Source organism: Microcebus murinus, chromosome 14 (genome assembly GCF_040939455.1).
Source record: "Microcebus murinus isolate Inina chromosome 14, M.murinus_Inina_mat1.0, whole genome shotgun sequence".
NCBI classification, from domain to species: Eukaryota; Metazoa; Chordata; class Mammalia; order Primates; family Cheirogaleidae; genus Microcebus; species Microcebus murinus.
This window is the reverse complement of record NC_134117.1, coordinates 11,266,688-11,290,179: the sequence shown is the minus strand read 5'-3', so window position 1 is coordinate 11,290,179 and position 23,492 is coordinate 11,266,688. Positions and strand designations below refer to the sequence as shown.

At 38.9% G+C, this 23,492-nt stretch overlaps 1 protein-coding gene across 1 annotated transcript in view; it reads right to left on the bottom strand.

Moving 5' to 3' along the window:
* Window positions 1-9,824: 9,824 nt before the first annotated feature.
* CACUL1 (CDK2 associated cullin domain 1) overlaps window positions 9,825-23,492 on the bottom strand; it is an 85,603-nt gene continuing 71,935 nt past the window's right edge. The window contains exons 8-9 of the mRNA XM_012739142.3: window positions 19,410-19,453; window positions 9,825-19,032 (exon numbers count right to left, since the gene is read on the bottom strand). Coding sequence (XP_012594596.1) covers window positions 18,992-19,032; window positions 19,410-19,453 — 85 coding nt within the window. The 3' untranslated portion in view covers window positions 9,825-18,991. The remainder of the gene's footprint in view (window positions 19,033-19,409; window positions 19,454-23,492) is intronic.

The following is a 23,492-nucleotide window of genomic DNA, read 5'->3' as shown; positions in this document are numbered from 1 at the left end:
GTGCCTTAATCTCCTCCTCGCTGTGTGTGTAGCTCTGAAGCGTTCCACACTTCACATCGCCACCTGGGATCATCCGCTGGATCTAGCAGGGTTTTCTGTAGACTCAGAAACTCCAGGTCTGTGGAGACTTGGGCGAGTCTGACCACAACCAGGTCGTCCTTGGAAAGCCCGAGGGAAGAGTGCAAGCCGCTTCCTTGCCCAGGGAAGATCTCAAGCTACAAAAGACCAGCTCCCAGGGACTTCAAATGCCCTGCTTCCAAAGCTTCCCCCGACCCGCTGCAATGACATTTTGGCCAAAGCTATATAAATGTCAATTCGATTCTCCAGTCCTTGATGGGAAGCCAAAACTGCACGGTCAAAGCCAGCAAGATAACACTGCCAGCAAAACACAGATGAATTCGCATGCCGGCTTAAGTGCTAACCCTTTGGTTTAAAGAAAAACATTTAAATTATCTCGAAACAATTTTTTTTTATGAACTTGGAACTTGGCCATCAGGCCCATCACATTGGAGTTTAGTGCTGCTCCCTGGTGGCTTTCGAAAGAGGGATTTGAGGCTCAGATTCCTGTGAGAACTGGTACTTCATGTCCCTTTATAAGCCTCTGAGAAACCCATGGGACTAAAAATAATATTTTTAATAATTTTAGATTTATAGAAGGGTGGCAACAATAGCACAGGGTTTCTGTAAATCCCTCACCCAGCTTCCCCTGGTGTTAAAACCTTACATAACTGTGGTCCATTCATCAAAACCAAGAAACTCACACACACATGTTTAGGACCGCCCGGGCCATGCAGTATTTCACCACAGGATATGCAACTGTTCTCTTTCTCCTTAAACTTTCACCCACTAATCCAGGATTCACCAGTTGATCTTGTCTGTAGCCAGTATTAGCCATGTAATTAATGGCTTCCCCCCCCCCCCATTCTTTCTACATTGATTATTTGGAATTCTTCTGAAAGGAAGATTTACTCCTCCTTCCCAGAGCCCATGGGGTTTGGAAGCAAATAGACTTCGGCTTTCTTTCCAGGTGGATCCAAGAATTCTATCAATTGCACCTAAAACCAAAAGGCACCCAGGACAAGGCCTGTCCCCTCCCTCTCGGCTTCTGCCCTGGGGAGTGGGCCCCAAACTCCGTCAAGCTTCTCTCTCAACACCACGGGTTTGAGAAGTCTGCCTCGTAACAAACACAAACAAAAAACACCCCACTTGAGATAAAACATTTCTTTGGTCTGCTCCACATGTCTTCAAATCTCCACTCCATTTCTTTCTCCAAATATTGCAGGTCTGAACCCCCCCGCTGTCACCTTGGATGAAGGGTGAGCAATGTTTAGGCCCACCTGTTGCTGCTTGCTGCAATGCATCTCATCTCATGGAGAAGGCGGTTGGATATATCTAAGATTTGCCCAACAGCTATTCGCCAAGCCGTCCCTTCCCTGGGCAGTGATGCTTCTCAAAGCCTGCGTGAGGTCCAAATTGGAGGGGCTGCAACAGGCTTTGCTAAAATAAAAAATCAGACTCAAATGATGTTGAGTAAAACTCAGTCCCAGCCTTGGCTTCTGTTAAACCTCTTGTGGAATAGCTGTTGGGCAAATCTTAGACATATCCAACAGTCACTGCACACAGGAAGCCGAGCACCTTCCCTTAGGACGTGACTTTATCTTCACAAAAGAGCAGTCCCAAAACTTGATTGGTCATGGTGACAGGTCACAGGCAGAGAGAACTGGGGATCAACCTCCTTAAAAGGAGTCATTTTATCTGGCAGATGGTCTTGAGGATTAGAGAAAGGATCCTACTAAGTCGCCCAGGCCTCCCCTTTTGTACAGTGGAGACCCCACTTGGGCTTGCCTGGACTAGTAACAGGTGAGTGGCCTGGGGCTTGGTAAGAGAGCTGGGTTCCTGGGTGCCTGCTCAGCACCCAGCTCTGTGTTGGGCAACTTCCATGCAGTCTCTCCTTTCATCATCACAGCACTCCATACCTGGGTGGAATTATCCCTGCTTTACATAGGGTAAACTGAGGCCCAGACAAGTAACCTGCCCAAAGCACATCACTAGGAGAGAACAGAGCTGGGGCTGAACTATGCTCATCTAAAATCCAAAGCCCAAGTTTTGCCACTACACCAGAGATCATGACTTCTGCCTTCCTGACTTCAAGGGCCATCTCATACTATCTCATGGTAGCATTTAAAAATACTGTCAACCTTAAAGATGTTATATATTGTTTATTGATAAAAAGAAATGTTTGAATCTGCCAACCTTTTCTATGGTGACAACTGTCTGTAAGTAATATGTACTCTAGAAGGTAATTTGTAAAAGAATGAACAGGCTTTATCCAACCCCTCAAGGCAAAGATGACCTACTAACCATGAGCAAGAAAGTAGTTATTTTTCCAAAAGAGATTCATGTTAAGAGCATTTTGGAGTGGTTAGAAACATTTCCAGCTTGATGAAAACATGTTGCCCAAAACTGTCACCTATAAAAACTCTTAAAAGTCCACAGTTAAACTTGGGAAACGAGATTCAAAAATAAGTTTCAGTAGAGTTTGAACGCATTTGTTAGCAATAATAAAAAAGCAACACTTCTAATTATTCAGCAAGAACAACATTTGGAAATGTGGTTTCTGACATCGAGGAAGATGGAAATTTATTATAAAAACCTCACAAATACCTTTGCAAAATTGGTGGATGGAATTGGAAAATTTTTTTAGTAAGAACAGCCATATTCAGAGCCACAGATCTTAATGAAGTGGCTTTTCCTGCTATAGTAGCCATTAAAACCATGCATTAAAATAAACTTACCTTAAGACCAAAACATTGTTTTTATGAAGTGTTAAAACTAGGAGTTTCAAAAACAAAGCAATTTTTAATCATATGGTTCTCACTAAAAGAACACAAAATTTTATAAAGAGCCATTTTTTAACCACAAATACCACAAACAATATTTTAAAACATTTTTACCTCATCTTTTTATTTTCTATTTCTTCTTATGTGTATTAGTATAATAACATATGTTCAAATTTAAACATTTAAATATATATATGTGTACACACACACACATGTGCTGGGGGTGAGCACTCCATGGAGTTCAAAGGCAGGTGAGAGGCTTTCCTGTTTCATGCCATTGCCTGTATCCTTAGACTAAACTTCTCCAACCGCCCCCCCCCCAACATTATCTTCTAGTTTTTACAATTCTTCTTTAATTTTTAGTCCACCTGGAATTTCTTTTGGTGAATGGTATGAAAGGAATCATACCTGCCAGGTATGTAATAGTTATCCATCACTGTGTAACAAATCACTTCAAACTTCTTAGCTTAAAACCACACACATTCTTTCAGGGTTTCCCTGGCTCAGCAATCTGGGCACAGCTTAGATAAATTCTGTTTCAGGGTGTCTCTGCATTTATACCAGAACCTTTCATTAAATAATCCATCATAGCCAGAATTTCAAAAGGCCACCTTTAATAGACTCTAAATTCTTAAAAGTATTTGAGTTTGTTTTTAAACCACTTTCCAGTAATTTGTCCATGTGCACACCAGTGTAACTATTTTAACTATTTTTTTTAAAGTGATGTGTTTTTTGGTACAGCAAGTTCCTTCTATTTTTCCTCTTTTAATAAAGATTTTCCTATTATTATCTGTTTGTACTTGCATGTAAGTTTTTAAATATAAATACTATTTGGTATTTAGATTGGCTTTGCATTGAATTTTTGTATTAATTCAGAGACCTGACATGTCTCCCATGGTCTGAATGTTCCTGTTACCAATTGCTTAGGAGACCCTGTGCCCCTCCCTGTTCCATTCCCCTCCATCCCCTGCCACCCAAGGAGACCGGGACCCTAAATGCTAGATTAATAATTATTTTCTTTATGTTTTACTACTTGTGGGTGAATCTCTAAACAGTATGCTTTGTTTTTCCTGTTTGTGAACTTTATATAAAGAACTGGCTCTATTCTTCTGACTTGCTTCTTTTGTTCAATGTGATTTCTGAGACGTATCAATGTTGACTCTTGTGGCGATATGACCTTACCTCTCTACAGAATTCTGCACAAATACACCTTGTTGCACAATGGTAGATGGACATTTGGCTCCCTCTTTCTCTTCCTTCCTTGTGGTTATTACAGATAATGCTGTCACGAACATTCCTGTACGTTTCCTGGTACACATGTATGAGTTTCAAATATAAATACTGGGCTATAAGAGATGCTTATGTTCAACTTCACTAGATAATAGTTTTCCAAAGCCATGGTACCAATGTATAAGATGAAGTTTCCTGTCATCACAGGACTTTTTTATAATTTTTGCAAATTCAGGAGCTAGGAAATATTATTTATGGTTTTAATGTGCATTTCCTGATTACTAATAAGGCTGAATGTCTTTTCATGTTTATAGGCGGTTTGTTTCTTCTATGAAATGCCTGTGTTCAATTCTCCTGAGTTGTTTGTATTACTAATTTGTATTCAGGTGATCTTTAATAGTAATATAGTTATGTATATATTGTGAATATCTGTGTATTATTCCAGATTGGCCTCATTTTTTCACTCTATGCCATATTTGGTAAGCAAAGGTACTTACTATCAATGTAGCCAAATTATTTTTTCATCGATAGCTTGCATTTTTTTAAGATATGGGGGGTCTTGTTTTGTCACCTACTAGAATGCAGTGGCACAATCATAGCCCACTACAGCCTCAAACTCCTGGACTCAAGTGATCCTCCCACCTCAGCCTTCCAAGTAGTTGGGACTACAGGTATGCTACCTCACCCAACTAATTTTTTGTTTTTTTTAAGAGATAGGGTTTTGCTATGTTGCCCTGGCTAGTCTTGAACTCCTGGCCTCAAGCAATCCTATAGCCTCAGCCTCCCAAGCAGCTGAGATTACAGGACACCACACTCAGCTCATGGTTTGAATTTTCTATCTTGTTTGTAAAATCCTTCCATACAGCACAGCCACCGTTTTAATCACTACATTTGATAGTAAGTTTTATAATCCTGTAGTGCTAGTTCTTTTCACATTCTATTTATGAATGTCTTGTATATCCTTGGCCCTTTGCTCTTCCACTTATATTGTGGTATCAGTTTGTCAACTTCCATAATGAAAACCGTTGGCATTTTTATTGGAATTATATCAAATCTATTAACCAATATGGAGAAAGAGTGAAATCTAGATAATACTGGGTGTCTTCTTACCCATCACATCCCTCCATTTATTACGGTCCATTAAGTTTTGATATTTTTTTGTTCTCATTAAGGGCTACATACTTTTCTATTAAGATTTATTCTTAGGTGTTTTATATTTCTTATTCCAAATATAAATTGTATTTCTTAATTTACTTAACAAATTAAAACACATTACTGCTTGTAGTTGTTACATAAAAAGATGAAATTGACATGTACGTGCAAATTGATTTTGTCCCAGAAACCTTGATAAACTTTGACATTTTTTTTAATTTCAGCATATTATAGGGGTACAAATGTTTAGGTTATGTGTGTTGCCTCCCCGCCCCCAGTCAGAGCTTCAAGCATGTCCATCACCTAGACGGTGTGCATCGCACTCATTATGTATGTATATGCCCATCCCCTCCTCTCCCCTCTTCCACCTGCCCAACACCTGATAAATGTTATTCCTATATGTCCACTTAGGTGATGATCAGTTAGTACTAATTTGCTGGTGAGTACATGTGGTGCTTATTTTTCCATTCTTGGGATACTTCACTTAGTAGAATGGGTCCAGTTCTATCCAGGAAAATACAAGAGGTGCTATATCACTGTTGTTTCTTATAGCTGAATAGTACTCCATATACCACATTTTATTAATCCACTCATGTATTGATGGGCACTTGGGTTGTTTCCACAACTTTGCAATTGTGAATTGTGCTGCTATAACCATTTGAGTGCAGGTGTCTTTTTTGTAGAGTGTTATCTGTTCTTTTGGGTAAATGCCCAGTAATGGGATTTCTGGATCAAAAGATAGATCTACTTGTATCACTTTAAGGTATCTCCATATTGCTTTCCACAAAGGTTGAACTAGTTTGCAGTCGCCCCGCAATGTAGGAGTCTTCCTATCTCTCTGCATCCATGCCAACATTTGTTTTGGGACTTTTTAATAAAGGCCATTCTCACTGGAGATAAGTGATATTTCATTGTGGATTTGATTTGCATTTCCCTGATGACTAGAGATGTTGAACATTTTTTCATATATTTGTTGGCCATTATTCTGTTTTCTTTTGGAAACTTTCTGTTCATGTCCTTTGCCCACTTTTTGATAGGGTTGTTTGATTTTTCCTTGCTGATTTTCTTGAGTTCTAAATAGATTCTAGTTATCAGCCCTTTATCAGATGCATAGCTTGCGAAAATTTTCTCCCATTCTATAGGTTGTCTGTTCTTGAGACAGTTACAAAGTAGTTAAAAGCAGATGCTTTTTAATTTGATCAGGTCCCATTTATTTATTTTTGTTGCTGCTGTGATTGCCTTTGGGGTCGTCTTCATAAATTCGTTGCCTAGGCCAATGTCTAGAAGAGTATTTCCAACGTTTCCCTCTAGAATTCTAATAGTTTCACACCTTAGGTTTAAGTCAGTTACCCAGCATGAGTTGATTTTTGTGAGAGGTGAAAGGTATGGATCCTGTCTTCACATGTGGCTATCCAGTTTTCCCAGCACCATTTATTGAATAAAGATTCTTTTCCCCAGTGTATGTTTTTGTCTGCTTTGTCAAAGATTAGATGGCTTTAAGAGGATAGTTTTATATCTGGGTTCTCTGCAATGTTCCACTGGTCAATGTCCCTGTTCTTGTGCCAGTCCCAAGCTATTTTAATTACTATAGCCTTGTAGTATAGTTTGAAGTCTGGTAAATTGATACCTCCCATTTTGTTTTTATTGCCTAGGATTGCTTTTGCTATACGAGGTCTTCTCTGGTTCCATACGAAGTGTAAAATTATTTTTTCTGTATCTGTGAAAACTGATGATGGTATTTAAATAGGGATTGCATTGACTCTGTAGATCACTTTGGGTAGTATAGACATTGTAAAAATGTTGATTCTGCTGACCCACAAGCATGGTATATGGTCTTGACCTGTTTACGTTCTCCACTATTTCCTTCTTCAGTGTTTCATAGTTCTCCCTGTAGAGCCTTTTACCTCCTTAAATACATTCGTAGGTACTTTATTTTCTTTGTTGCTATTTTGAAGGGAATTGAGTCATTGATTCAGTTATCACTTTGACTATTAGTGGCATATATGAATGCCTCTGATTTCTGTGTATTGATTTTGTATCCTGAGACTACACTGAATTCATTTATTAATTCAAGGAGTCTCTTGGTTGAAGAGACTTGGTGTTTTCTAGATATATCATCAGCAAAGAGTGAGAGTTTGATCTCTTCTGCCCCCATTTGGACGCCCTTAATTTTGCTCTCTTATCTGATTGCTATAGCAAGGACTTCCAGCACTATGTTGAATAATAGTGCAGATAGTGGGCAACCTTGCCTTGTTCCAGTTCTAAGTGGGAATGCGTTCAATTTTTCCCCATTCAGTATGATGCTGGCTGTGGGTTTGTCATATATGGCTTGTATCATTTTTAGGTTAAGTCCTGTCTCTGCCTATTTTATTAAGTGTTCTTATAATAAAAGTGTGTTGAATTTTGTCAGATGCTTTTTCTGCGTCTATTGAGAGGATCATATATATGGTCTTTGTTTGGGCTTCTGTTTATGTGGTGAATTACATTTATAGATTTCTGTATGTTGAACCATCCTTGCATCTATGGGATGAAGCCCACTTGGTCATGATGGATTATTTTCTTGATAAGCAGCTGGATTTAGTTACCTAGGATTTTGTTGAGATTTTTTGTGTCTATATTCATAAGAGATATTGGTCTGTAGTTTTTTTTTTGTTGCATCCTTTCCTGGTTTTGGTATCAGGGTTATGTTTGTTTCATAAAATGTGTTGGGGAGTATTTCATCCTTCTCGATGTTGTGGAATAATTTCTGCAGGATTGGCACCAGTTCTTCTTTGTAGGTATTGTAAAATTTGGGTGCGAAACCATCTGGTCCAGAACTTTTCTTTTTAGGAAGGTTTTTTTTGTTTTGTTTTTTTGCTGTTTCAATTTCAGTACTTTATATTGTTCTGTTCAGGAATTCCATTTCTTTCTGGTTGAGCCTAGGGAGACTGTGTGTTTCTAAGAATTTGTCCATTCCTCCACATTTTCCCATTTCTGTGCATAAAGGTTTTTGTAGTATTCATAAATTGTATCTTGTATCTCCATGTCATCAATTTCTCCTTTTCTTTTCCTGATAGAGCTTAATAAAGATTTCTCTTTTCTGTTTTTCATTAGTCTAGCCAATGGTGTCAATTTTGTTTTTTCTTCAAAGAAGCAACTTTTTCTTTTATTAATCTTCTGTATAGTTTCCTTGTTGTCAATTTCATTTAGTTCTGATTTGATCTTAATGATCTCACTTCTTCTGCTGGGTTTAGGATCAGTCTGTTCTGCTTTTTCTAGCTCTTTGATTCATTAGGCTGTCTATTTGTGACCTTTTCAGCTTTTGGATATAGGCATTTATGGAAATAAACTTTCCTCTAAGGACTGCTTTAGCTGTGTCCCACAGGTTTTGGTAACTTGTGTCTCCTTTGTCATTTAGTTCAAAGAATCTTTTGATTTCCATCTTGATTTCCTCATTTATGAAGTGATCACTTAGCAGAAGGTTGTTTAGTTTCCATGACTTTGTATAGAAATGAGAACTCCTGTTAGGATTGATTTCTCCATTTATTCCATTGTGGTCTGAAAAGATACATGGTATAATTTCTATTTTTTAAAATTGTTTGAGACATGCTTTGTGTCCTAGGATATGGTCAAGCTTAGAGAATGACTCATGAGCTGATGAGAAGAATGTATATTCAGTGGTTTGGGGGTAGAATGGTCCTCTACATGTCAGTCAGGCCCATTTGTTCTAGAGTTCTGTTTAAGTCCATTATTTCTTTGTTGATTTTCTGTTTGGAGGATCTGTCCTGTGCTGTCAGTGGAGTGTTAAAGTCTTCGACTATTATGGTATTGTTGTTTATCTATTTGTTTAGATCAAGTAGTTTGCTTTATGAATCTGGGTGCACCAAGGTTGGGTGCATATATATTTAGAATTATTTCTTCTTGTTGAACTGTACCCTTCACCATTATATAGTGACTTTGTCTTTTATTAGTTTTCTTGGTTTAAAAACTAAGTTATCTGCAATCAAAGCCACCACATCAGCCTTCTTTTGGCTTCTGTTTGCTTGCAATATTGTTCTCTACCCCTTTACCTTTAGTCTAAATGCATCCTTGCAGGTTAGACATGTTTTCTAAAGACAGCAGATACTTGGCTTATATTTTTTTATTCATTCAGCCAGCCTGTATCTCTTGAGTGGGGAGTTCAAGCCATTCACATTTATTGAGAGAACTGATAGGTGGGACAGATTTCTGTTCATTATGTTGGGTTGAACTTTGTTGCTTTTTCTCTTGAGCCATTGTGGTATCTGGCCTTTGATCTTTAGCTTTTGAGTGATTTTACATTCATGAGTGTTTATTTGTGCTGATCTGTGGATAACACTCTTTGAGTACTTCTTGGAGGGCTGGTCTTATCTTGGTGAATTCCCTCAGTCTTTGCTTATCTGAGAATGTCTCGATTTCTCCTTTATATACAAAATTTAGTTTTGCAGGTACAAGACTCTAGGCCAGGCATTTCAGAAGAGTGAGAATGGGGCTCCAGTCTCTCCTTGCCTGTAAGGTTTTAGTAGGGAACTCTGGTGTTACTTGGATTGGCTTTCCTTTGTATGTTACTTGCTTCTTTCTTCTTACAGCTGGTAGAAGGGCCTCTTTAGTTGATTTTTTTTTTTTTTTTGGTCTGATGACTGCATGTCTTGGTGTCTTCCTGTTTGCATTGAATCTCCCAGGGTTCCTTTGAGTTTCTTGTACTTGGATATCTATATTTTTAGCAAGGCTGGGGAAATTTTCCTCTATTATATCTTCAAATAGCTTATCCAACCCTTGTGTGTTTCCTTCTTCCCCTTCCAGAATCCCCATAACCCTCACGTTAGGTTTCTTCACATAATCCCACATCTCTTGTAGGCTTTCCTCTTTTCTCTTATTCCTCTGCTCTATCTCTGTGAATGACTTATTTAATTGGAAGGTGATATCTTCAATCTCTGAGATTCTTTCTTCTGTTTGATCTACCATGTTTCTGAGGCTTTCCACTATGTCTTGTAGTTCCCTGAATAGATTTTCATTTCCAAGAGTTCGGTTTGATTTTTCTTAATATTTCAATTTCTTTAGTGACTTTTTCTTCCAGGTCCTGGATGTGTGTGTCTGTGGTTTGTGTTGGTTATCCATTTTTCTTGCATGTCACTTGAGTTTTTTCACAATCCATGTTTGAAATTCTTCTTCTGTCATTTTAGTGTTCTGACTTTGTTTGATGTCCATTTCTAGAGAACTGGTGTTCCTCTTTGGTGGTGTGCTTTTTGAGTCTTCATACTTCCAGAGTTCTTTTGCTGATTTCTTCCCATCTGGATCAGTTGTTGCTTTTTACCTTGAGATTTTCATTTGGATGACCCACCCTGTTGAGTCTCTGAGCCAGTGGGTGGTGGCTGTGGGAGAGATTCGACCACACCCTGTATGATGAGTCAGCAGATGCAGTAAAAGGGTGTGCAGAATGACCTCCCTGTCAGTAGGTGACGCTTGCTAGGAGAAACAGTCTACAGTGTTGTTTTCAGGTCCTGTAATCAGCTCTTGTTCCTCTGGAGAGGCACTCTTGTGCCTCACGTGGTGGGTGATGTCCTGGGACTTCCAGGTGTGTCCTTATTATCCACCTCAGTGAGGGCTCGTCCAGGAGTGAGTCTGGGTGGAGCTAGGTTGGGTAAGCTTGCCCTCAAGCACCACAAATGCTGTTAGCAGGGGTCAAAGCCCTGTTCTCTGCTTCTAGGAACAGCTCTCAGGGAGGGGATGGAATGGCCCCACTGAGCCTGAAAGTCTGCGTGTGGAGTGGCACTGCCTGAGACCTGCAGTCTGGAGCAGGCCTTTCCTCCTTTCCACCCTCCCCCACTCTGTGGCTTTTCCTGGGCCTCTGCCAGTAGGCAGTAATTCACGCCAGTGGGCCTCCTCTGGCTGTGATGCAGGCCAGGAGGTTCCCTGCCCAGGTTAGCAGCCTGGGCTGGGCACACAGCCCTCCTGTGGAAGGAGAGTTGCCCTTCAAGCACACTGATCCACCCCTGAAGGCACACACAGCTTAGTAGGCTCATACACAAATATCCCTTCTGTGCCCCAGGGCAATGCTTAACCTGGGTGCACGGGATCTGGTCTGACCCCTGGGCCCCCAAATTCAATCCCTGACCCTGCCAGGGAAAAGAGTGTTAGTCCTAAGTCACCCACAGAGTGCCCAAGCTGGGTCGATGTCTCTCAGCCTCAGGATCTGTGCCGTTCTCCAGGAGTCACCAGGCCAGCAGTACCTGGGAGGGCTGGTGGGTAGGGAGCTCACAGTCTGAGTACCCCTCAGTCTGCTGTAGAGCCCCAAAAGGAAAGGTCCCATTTCCTGGAGATGCCTCCAGGTGGTGGCTAAATTGTCTCCCTCAGCAGCCAGGGATAGGGAAGGGGGAGGGGAGAATGAAGCAATATGGTGCCTGCCAACTGGCTTGGGTCTGTGCACAGGGAGGTGCCCTGAGGTAGTTGGGAGACTGGTGCCGCATCTGCAAGAGGCTCACTGGTGGCGGCATCTCTGGGCTGGTGTTCACAGGTCTCTCCAACCACTGAGGAGCCCACTAGCAGTCCGAGATGCCAGGGAGAGGAAAGTTAACTGCTTTACCTACCCATGCCGCTGGCTTCCAAGCTTCTCGGGGGCTCTTTTCTTCCAGTTCTCCTCCACAACCTCTTCCAGTGGAGCCTCCTGTAGTCTCAGGTACCCCTCCTTCTGACCCACATCCAATGTATGCTTGTGTGCTTGCTTATTTCTTCCACTTTCTTCTAAAATCTGTCTTTTGCAGAGACACTCTAGCAGGCGGTTTTTCTTGTCCACCATCTTGCTCCACCCTTGTACTATTTCCTTGATAAACTCTTAAATCTTCTAATTTGCCTTATAGATTCTTTGAATTTTCATAGACAATTTGATCACAAAACTGTAATCCATTAATATGAGTCACATCAATTGATTTTCTAATATTAAACCAATCTTGCATTCCTAAGATAAATTAAACTTGGCCATGATTTATTATACTTTAAATACACTGTTAGTTTTGGTTTGCAAAAAATGCTTATTTTCCTAGTGAAAGGTGTAATTTTTTAAATATATATGTGTGTGTGTGTGTGTGTGTATATATATATACACACACATACATACAGTTGACCCTTGAACAACATGGTTTACACTTTGTGGGGCCACTTATACACAGACTTTTTTCAATAAATGCAGTCAGCCCTCCACATCTTTGGGTTCTGCATCCACAACCAAAGGTGGATCAAAAATGCAGTATTCACAGGATACGAAAACCACATATACAGAAGGCTGACTATGAGACTTGAATATAGGTATTCTTGGTATCTGTGGTTCTGGAACTAATCCCCCAAGGATATGGAAGGACTGTATATCCATCAGATCAAATTTACTAGCTATGCTATTTAAATCTATATTCTTAATAATCTTAATAATTTGGTCTTCTGTGCCCATTATATTGGTAGATTGATCTATTTCTCCTTGTAGTTGTGTCCATTTGTTCTTTATATATTTTGAGGCATATTATTAGACACTTAAGAGCATTATTAGAAAGTTTAGAATCGTTCATTATACCTTACTTGCTCTCTACCACTAATAATTTAAGCAGGGAGGAGGGCTTAATATTAATATAGGGAGGCAGTTTAAAAAAAAATAACCCAAGAACACAACTAATTAAGATGAGACAAACCTTTGCTCTCAGATTCTCTAGGTTATATTCTTTCTGCTATCATGTTTTTGAAATTCCAGATGCTTTAGAGTTTTGGATTACTGAGAAACAGGCCAATAGAGGAAATAAACACATAAAAACACAGACACATAACTGGTTCTAATAAAAAAGTTTTTGTTTTTTTTGTTTCAGTTAAAAAAATCTGTTAAAAGAAGGGAGAGAGTTTAAATAGCACCTTATTTGGCTGAGGAGTTGGAGAGTGAAAAGGGTAACTGTCAGATGATTTAAATACAAAGAAAAAGAAAAGATAAAGTCACTGAATTCTATATGTGGTAAGCAAAAAGTAGATAACATTACAATAGAGTTAAGGTTAAAAAAAGAGGGGGATGAGAATTGGAATTCTGAGAACACTGTAAGAAAGGATACTTCTGCCCGGGCGCGGTGGCTCACGCCTGTAATCCTAGCTCTCTGGGAGGCCGAGGCGGGCAGATTGCTCGAGGTCAAGAATCCAAAACCAGCCTGAGCAAGAGTGAGACCTCGTCTCTCCTATAAATAGAAAGAAATGAATTGGCCAACTAATATATATAGAAAAAATTAGCTGGGCATGGTGGCGCATGCCTGTAGTCCCAGCTTCTTGGGAGGCTGAGGCAGTAGGATTGCTTGAGCCAGGAGTTTGAGGTTGCTGTGAGCTAGGCTGACGCCACGGCACTCACTCTAGCCTAGGCAACAAAGCAAGACTCTGTCTCAAAAAAAAAAAAAAAAAAAAAAAAAAGATGCTTCTAAAGAGACAGCAAGAAAAACTAAAATCATAAAGTAAGGTTACAAAAAAACCTAGGGGTATTATTAACTTCATAGCAAGAAAACACAAAGGATTATAGAAAAAGCATGGTACAACATATGCAAAAAAACCCCAAAGCCCACAAAGAAAGAAAGTGTACCAGTGTTAGGGGAAAAAACCCATATATGCACCGATATATGTATACATACTATATATATAGAGGGAATATATATGTGTGTGGTTTACACACACCACACACTTTTTTTGTCACTGGTACAGAGGTCAAGATCAACACTCATCCTGCAGGCTAATTAACTATGGCAACAGATGTGCTGAATGTGGTTATTATTTTGGAGGCATTATGAATATACTGTAAGCAAAATCTAATGTTCTCTATTAATAACAAAGTTCCAGTGAACCACATATCAAGGCCAAGAACATCTGTACAAGGCTTATAATATAACATAACAAGGCCAAGGACATCTGTACAAGATTTATTTCATTAACCACGTTTTAGAGTGATAGCACACACCCTAATACAGAAGGAGTGATTCAAAATCCACCAAGAGTTAAAGGTCAAGAGCCAAAGTCAGTGGCTTTGTATCCCAGGTCAATAAGAGTGCCATCCACCATTTTGTTTTTCTTGGATTAATAAAAGAATTGATGTACAGAACACCCTGTTCTGAGCTCACCACGACTTCTGACATGCACCACCAGGGACTAGACTTCATTGCTTCATCCTTGCTCTGGCTATGCTGGTGGGTGGCAAAAGCCTCTTGTCTGTACTTGACCTCCAAATTATTCATATAGATTCCTGTTTCTAGCCATAGCTCCCCACAACTTCACATCTGAATAATTTCTCCTGAAGTGCATGGCTGTAACATTGACAAATAGGACTAATGAGAGCAAGTAAATTGCCATCTGTTTAACAAAACACACCCTTCTAAGAGATTATTCACAGTCTTATTGCATTTGGTACACAGTCACAACATTAAAATGACATGTGAGAATCAATACAAAATATTTATTTTTTTCCAAACCATAGAATTCTTAACCCCAGAGTCACACTATAAATTTCCCAGAATTGTAAGCCATTAACATTTTTCTAAACAATGCAGTCCAACCAGAAATGAAGATAATTTTCAACCAGCAGGGGTGCAATATATACTAGGTTCCTGTAAGAATAGGTCTCCAATTAGCATTTTCTTTAATTCTCCCACAGCCACTCCAACAACATAAGCAGAAACAGTGTATGTAACTCATTCCACTCAGCTCTGAAGAGAGGTTCAAAATAGGATCTTGGCCAGTGGAGGAGGGAAGGTGTCAGTGATGACTTCAGTTAATCAACCATAGAGACAGAAGAGTAATCATTTCACTTGGAAAAGAACAGGGCTCCTTTCATATATTCTGATAGCCAGAAACTAGGGTGAATTTCAACAAGGTAATGAAAATAACGACAGCAATTTCTCCATGAACTCGTAAGACCTCCATTTTAACTTCTGATAAAAGTGAACTTCATCTTATACAGTCTTATTGAAAACAGTAATCACAACCAAAAAGGTCCTATAAACCTCATAGGTGTCAGTCAAGGGACTGACATTCTGACCTTTAATTTTTAGGTCCTCTTAAGAGGCCTAGACTTGGATTAAAGTAAACATAATATTCCAAGCTAAAAAGGCCAATGAGACACTGTAAAAAGTCAACTCAAAACATCCAAACAATGGCTGGATAGCTAGTGTAGGTTTTTTTGTTTTGCTTTTTAGTTATAAAGCTTTTTAGTATCTCAGATTAGTGTATATTCATTAAACAGTGCTCAGTTATCTCAATAATAGCTGCTTATTAAACAAATTTTAGCTCAAGGGCAATGTCTTTTGCATAATAATCATGGAAATATTTGACTGCTATAAATCAGAAAAAAATAGAAGAAAAGACAGCCACCCTCAATAATAAGATAAAATCTGGAAGGGTTATTCTGTTTAAAGAGAGATTAAGCAGGATTATTTAAATACTACGATACAAGTGCACCTGCTCACTTTATAACTGCAGAAACCAATTTTGTTAGACCATTACCTTTGCTAGTACATGTCCGATCACCATTTAGAAGTTATACTTTTGTTTTGAAAAACGTTCAAATCCCTTGTTCGGTCAGTACAGAATATTGCGAGGTGATGCATGTGCAAACTCTTCCTGAGGAATTATTTATGTGTGCAAATTTGCAACCCAACAGAAAGCATGGCATCAGCAAGGGAGTGACAGCTATACAGGTCTGAGCATCCATTCTTCTGCAGTCTCATCTACCCACAAATTAGCTTTTATCCTAGACTTCAAAGAAAGTAAACGTAACTGCTACAAACTTATAAAAGGGGCAGAAAAAAAGGTAACATTTCTACAAAAATTAACAATGCACAACTCAGGTTTGTGTTTCTTCTTATAAGAACTATATTAAGGCTAATAGTCACAATACCAGGTTTTGCTTTCTGCCCCACAGAAAAAGGTAGTAATTCCTGCCAGGTTAGGGTACAGCTGTGATAACAAATGTCATGGAATTGATACTGTTACTAAAGCTTAAGGCCTACCTTTAAAATATGTACCATCTCTCCAAACAATTACGATCTATTTACTTTCACATTATTATTTCAAGATGATTGACCTGGCTTTCTTTTAGTTTCAGGCTGCACAGACATACTTGTCAGTTCAGCCAAATCAACTGCATGTGTTGACTAATCTGACAATGAATCTATGTGTATAATTTTCTGTCTTTAATGATTTGGGCCTTCAATAATTTGGTACAAAAGCTAGGATTTCACTGGGGCAGAAAAACTGTATACTGTACTGGCAAGAACACAAGAACACACAAGAAAATACTTTCTGGCAAATAGTGTTTGGTCAATACAAGACGGTGGGGGAAGGGGCAAAAAATTTTATTTCCTCCTATGCTGCAAACTAAGAATTCTGTCAAGAATCCCAATAAATAAGCAAAGTCAGTTTCAAAGAAATTGGTTCTTTATACTGCAATGTACCTCAGGGGTCAAGATGAGTAACAAGCAGGACACACACACTGGGACAATGTATACACCTTTCTAGAGTACCTTCCAACCATGGCTCTGTGGTACCCAGTCCTGACCCATAGCTGGCTGCAGTCACTGTGTAAAAATTTATAGAAATTAAATTTTGCAAACTTTACTTCACCTTTTGTTAATACATACACAATAATTAAAAGAATATAAAATTTCTCCATTAACTTAATAATGCAAAAGCATCCAAAGATTTTAATACTAATTCACATCAAAATGCAATGCTTTTTTTGTAGGGAAAGTTCTTCTGGTTTTGGCCAAAAAAGAATGCTCTCTCCCACAAAAAGCACTTGGGTATATTATTAGGATCCTGAAGAAATCGTCCATATTTAAAGAAATGTTCCAATTTTACTCCTTGCAGAATTATTATTAAAACCACTCAAGAGAGACTTCCATTCCAGGTGTTATTTATAATAAACCTGCAGCAAGCATTCCATTGAGAAAAGTAAAATTTGATCATCATGATAAAATGGAGTTCTTCTGTGATACTAGAATGTTACTGGTGTAGCTAATCAAATCATACAATCAAACTGTACAGGTCATAGTGAGAGCCTGCATAAAGTCTTACAATAATTCAGTGTTCATCAATGCAATCCAAGATGTTTATAGAGTTAAATGAGCCCAGTTAAAGTCCTCCACAAAATCCACCAACTCTGGTAGATAAGTACTTAAAAAAATAAATCTGACAACCTTTAGTTTTACTTCCCTGCATAATAATTTTACAAATCAAGGACTTCTGTCAGATGACTGACTTGCTCCCAATATCCCACTTCTAACTCTCCTACCTGTCCCACACCCCCAAAATGACAAACTGGACTCATACAGAAGCAGCTTTATGAAAGACCTGCAAATCAGAAGTGTGACAGTGTCCCTGGCATGTCTTTTTTCTTCTCAAGTTCTCTGAAGAGGTAAATACTATTAGTCTGACATAGCCCAATAGAGGTCTATACTCAATTTAGATCCAAGCAAAATGAGAAGAAAAAGTATTTTTCCCTGGCCACACCTTTCTATTTTTGTCTTTCGAAAACAGCTAGAATAAGCTTCAGAGACCTTTATGAAGAACTAAGTAGCAGTGTGGGTGGGGAGAAACAAAATATAGCTTTGCCACAGCTGGAAGGGAATCATAAAACAGCAGTTGCCACTTCTCTATTACACTCAAATATAATGTTTAAAAGATGCAGACTGCAGACTTTTTAAAAGTAATTATCTCACTCATTTAAAATGAAATGGATCAGAAACCCCATACCACTGATTATATTTGGATTTAATAACTGTATCTGCTTCCTAGAGCATCACAGGAAGCAGCCTCTCAACAACGTTCAAAGGGGAGCTTTAGTGCTGAAGTACTGCACGCCCCTAAACTAGAGTACGGCCAATGCTACAGCAGCTGGTGAAATCATGTTAAGTGACAGAGAATGGACATGCTCTACAAGAGTTGGTCCCCAACATTAATATGAACACACTCCGCGAAGCAGGGGCAAATCTGACCAATGTGCAACAGGTTTCTATTTTCTCACTTAATCAGCATCCTGCTACAAAGTCACACCTGCCGTCTTTGTGGGTTAGTCTGGGATACCATAAACTTCTCCAGGAGGCATTTGTGAGTTTGACAACATGGTTACACAGTTGCAAAGTGCACAAAGCTCAAGGCACAGAGTAGAAAACAGTTGTGAACTGACAGGGGATATAACATTCTAGCAAAAGCAGAGTTAGCATTTTCCTTTAACAAGACTTTCTAATGCTAAACAAAGACCAACTCTTTTAAAGGGGGTTGTTTTGATTATGGGTGAAAAATACTGTATTGTAATGATCTGCTTGGTTTTAAAGCAAAAGATATCTTGACATGTGAAACCAATACGCCGAAGTGCCAAGTCCACAAATGAACAAAACAAGTGCTTCCAAAACAAAAAATTCTTCTGCTTTTATATTTTTGGAGGAAGCTGCTGATTTTGGCTGTTGAATTTCACTTAGCAATGGTCACTTTCCAAGATGCTTGTTCCTCACAGAATCTATCCATAAACTCATTAAAAGATTGTCCCATTTCAAAATCACCCCCAAGTCTAGCAGCAACTGTTTTTATGTTTTTTTTGTTAGTTTTTTGTTTTTTAAAATTACAAACCAAAGTTAAAAGTCCAACATCCTCTTCCAAGAACAGCTTGTGACAGAGCTCCTGAGTGTCTGCAGGCCCCCGCTGTGCTCTGAATACAGTCTCTGCAGCTCCAGTGTGTCCTCTTTTCAGGAAGGAAAGTACTTTCACTACATTCACTATCTGTACCCTCTGGAACTTGCACATGCTGATGAGCTGTCTGAAAACACATCAGAAGAGGAAATAGTATGAACTGCAGATAGCATTTGATAATGGCAGAAATCTGTTTATTCAACACACTTTTCTCACCCCTTCCCCAATTCCTTTAAACCATGTGGCTTGGAAGGCAGTGCAAGGGGCCGAGATCATCATTATCTTACCGTAACAGAGACTAAAGAATCTGGTGGCCTCTTGACAACTGCCTGAGAACCCCACCACCAACTGGCATTCAGAGCTGCCACCTTGAACAGCCTGACCTTGATCACACATCATGCCTTATGAGAACACCATGGATACGTTCACATTCACTGTACAGTTATCACCACTGGCTGCCTTACATCACAAAACTATCAAAACGGAAGGAACATCATTACTTACTATAAGCCAACTCATCCCCAGCTCTCTTCCGGGACTGGTCACCTCTAAGGATAAGAAAAGAAGACACAGTCAACAACTGACTTTACACACCAAAACAGGAGAAACAAATTGATATATTTGATAATGGAAATTTAGTAGATATTTCAGTTCTAACCCAACAACATATTTTGTAATAGACATTAAACTTAAACATAAACTGATCCATTTATAACATCAATATTCTTAGCTAAAGAGAGCTGTCTTTTTAATATAGGAAGCTATTAAATGAAGGAAGGATCATCTAATAAGACAGTTTACACCGAGTTCTAGAAATGGGTTCAGACTAAAATCCATCTTTGAAGACAAACCTGGGTTCTGTTCTCAACATCCTCACCTGCACACATCAAGGCAAATTTCAAATACAAAACAGAGTAACTAAAAATCTTCCCCTAAAATTCCTATTTTGAAACCAAAAACTATGTTAAGGCTTTGGAAAAAAATCTCACAATCTTAATGTATCTTCAAACCCTTTTTGCAGGTGGAAGAACAAGAACCTTTATGTTTATTAACCAGTTCATACTCAAATACACAGAGGAAATTCCAGTTCCACTTTAGAGTTAAGACAACAGAAGTTCTGAGTAGGTCCTGTGCTACCATCAATCCTATTTTTGTCTCTCCAGCTTCTCAGACAATAATCCAGATAAATGACTAAAATACTTAAGTAGTGAGTAATAATGACCAACTCACTAGCTTTTTCCTCAGTCTCTTAGCAGAATTTTTACAGTTGATCTCTTTCTTCCTGAAACATTTTTTCCTTTAGGCTTAAACACACCCCCGACTTTCCTTCCACCCTCCCTTTCTAGTCTCCTCTGTTGGATCTGCCCCACAGTCTCTCCTTGGCCATCTTTTCTTCTCCATGGATATTCTTCTTAGTCTAGGATGGTGATCATACCAGCCCCATGGTTTAAATTCTACCCACATGCCGGAGTCACCCAGATTTCTATACCCAGCTCTGATTTCCTCCCTACACTCGGGATTTGTAGGTCCCACTGCCTCATCACCATGTCCCTGGATGACTAGATATACTGCCAGTTTACCACAGCCAGAATATGATGCTGGCTCCACCCCATCCCCACTGCTGCCTCAGTCTTTCATTTTGATGAACAGCACCCCCATTCATCCAACCACTTGGGCCAAAGTCCCCTGTCATCCTTGATCCCCCTTCCCCTCACTCCGGAGCATTCTGACCTAAAACATTATCCCAAAATCAACCACTCTTCACGAACTCCACTGCTATAATCCCAATCCAAGCCACTATCATTGTTTGTCTACACAACTGCATGAGCCTTATTGTTACTCCAGACAAGAGCCAGAGTGATCTTACATAAAGGCATAAATAAGATTAGTTCACACCTCTGATTAAAGCCCTTCAGTGGCTTCCCATTACAGTTAAAAATCAATTCCAATTCATTTTCCCAGCTCTGTGACATGGCTCCTGCCTACCTCTCCAACCTCATCTTCTACCTCTATTCATTTCGCTTCAGCTAGCCTGGCTCCCCGTCCCTAGGACATGTCAACACCTTTGTACTTACTATCATCTCTGCCTGCAACACTCTCCCCACCCCAGGCAGCTGCACACTAGTCTCCCCACGGTCTATGCGCTGGCTGGACTGTCGCCGCCTCAGAAGGCATTACCTTACACACTGGCTGGAACAGCCCCCACACATGCCCGTCACTCACTCTCTATCCCATTCTGTTTCATTTTCTTCAAAGTACTTTGAAGTATTACTTCAAATTATTTTTTACATGTAATTATTTGTCTCCCAACATTAGAGCGTAAGTTCCATGAAAACAGGAACTTTTCCTGTCTTGTTCAACCCAGTACACCTAGATCACTGTCTAGCACATAGAAGATACAATAAATATTTGTTGAATTAACAAATCAGTGAATAATTCATAAACAGTCTCACAGATAGATTAAAATCCAGATCACTATTTCCTGCTTTTGAATAATCTGCCAGATAACCAAAGTTCCTCACTTTCTTTCTCTGGTTATGTTTAGGACCAGGGCAGAAACCTCTTGTAGGCTGAGTGAAGAGCCTTATTTATGACTGGCATAAAGAAGACAGATTACGGGACCTCTGAAAGGTTTTTCTCCAGGTACAACATTTAGCACGAACTAGCCTTTGGCAGACTAAAGCACTCTAAACTGACTGAACCTCACACCACTTTTTAAATACCTCTATTGTTAACACTACACCTAGCCAAAGCCAACTGAGTGTTGTACATTGTTATAATATTTATGCTAGTATCATCACAGTAGCAGTCACCAAATATTTTGAAACCAGTTAATGATCAAAAAAGAAGAGAATTTTATATCTGCAACCTCAACTTTTAGACACAACCTTCATTACCACCCTTCTAAGGTTAAATACAAAGTGATCATGCAAACATAACAGGAGAAAAATGCAGACGTGAAAACAACAGGAGGCAGGAAAAAAGAATATAAATGTGATGTACAAAATGCTGCCAAAGATGTTACCTAATTCCAGAAGTCTGGAAGGCTATTTGAAAATTAGACCCATTACTAAATGAAAAAGCCCAAATTTTGGGGTGACTCTCTCAGCTAAAAGACATAGCTTTCTTCTTACCTAGGTCATTTAGATCTAGTGATCATCTTCCACAGTGATTTTTGACAACAGACACCAGCCCTCCCCAATCAATTCAATTATATCTTGAGAAATAAAAAGAAAATATTGCGTTTATATATTTTAGCTTTGAAATAACTCTACCCTATATTTCCATGCACCTAAACATTATGTTTCACAAAAATTCCAGCTCAAATGAGAATCTGTCCATTAACTGCAAAAGAGGATAAATTTGACAACATTTACATATTATTTCAAAGATTTACTGTGCACCCTCCACATTAAAGCTGTGTGCTACCTATTTAGGACCCATACATCATAAGTAGAACATCATCTTACATGAAAAAGCAGTTTACAACACCAGACAGGAATCATGGGCTAGTTAGGTATAAACCATAAAATGACTGCTCATATCAGAATAGCCAGTAACAGAATTCTTATTAGATAGCCTATACTATATTCTCAAAATTTTTTGCATCACTGGAAACCACTTCTTCCAAAATAATCCTAGCCAAACAGTGATCAAAGAAGACATTAATGTGGAATATCCACGCAAAAGAGCAGAGACAGCCTTTCCATCAGCTTCTAAGTATGGCATGTGCAAGTCCTTTCTGGCCAGTCCCAGTAAGCTCAGAAGCAGGTATGAGAAGGTCAGCTTTGGCAGGCCTACTTTGTGCAAAGAACCTATCAGAACAATTTATGAGGCAGAGTTTAATCCTTATAGTAAACATATAATAAAGTTTTAATTTAATTATAAAATGGCCTGATTAAGTTTGTAAAATAAAACATTTTAATTTCATCACCTCTTCAAATACTGCCTAACATTTAAATCTAAGCCAGAAGCTATATATAAGAATTCCATCTTATACCAAAAATCCAAGGTATTTCCCTGAATGGAACCCACTGGGCCTTAGGTGAACAATGCCATGTGAGTCCTTCATGTACAAAGGTGATGTTACCTGAGGCTATTCAAGGACTCAGTTACTGATCTCATCCCAAGCAAATGTGACACAAGACCCACTATACGCCAAGCAGTCCTACACCTTGTTCTCTTATTCCAGTTCCAAAATTAAAATCAGGGAAGTGTCTCTGAACATGTTTACACAGTACACACATTATTCCGGAAGGCAAACTCAAGATGCTCAGAGAAGGCCACGAGAGCTATATTCCTACACTGCTTCACACAAATAAAAGTTTTCAGAATACTGTTTCTTTGTTTTAAGATAGTAATAAGCTCATCTCAAATTAAAAGCAAACATTCAAATACAACATGAATGAAAGTCAAAAGTGAAAGGCAACTATAATAAAAAATAAAACCATAAATAAAAGCATAAAAGACTTCAAAATTATGGTGAGCTTAGGGATAAAAACAAGATTATGCTCAAATTTTGCATTTATTTAAAAATATTTAAGAAAAAAATTTTAACTATAATTCAAAATACATAAGCCACAAAAA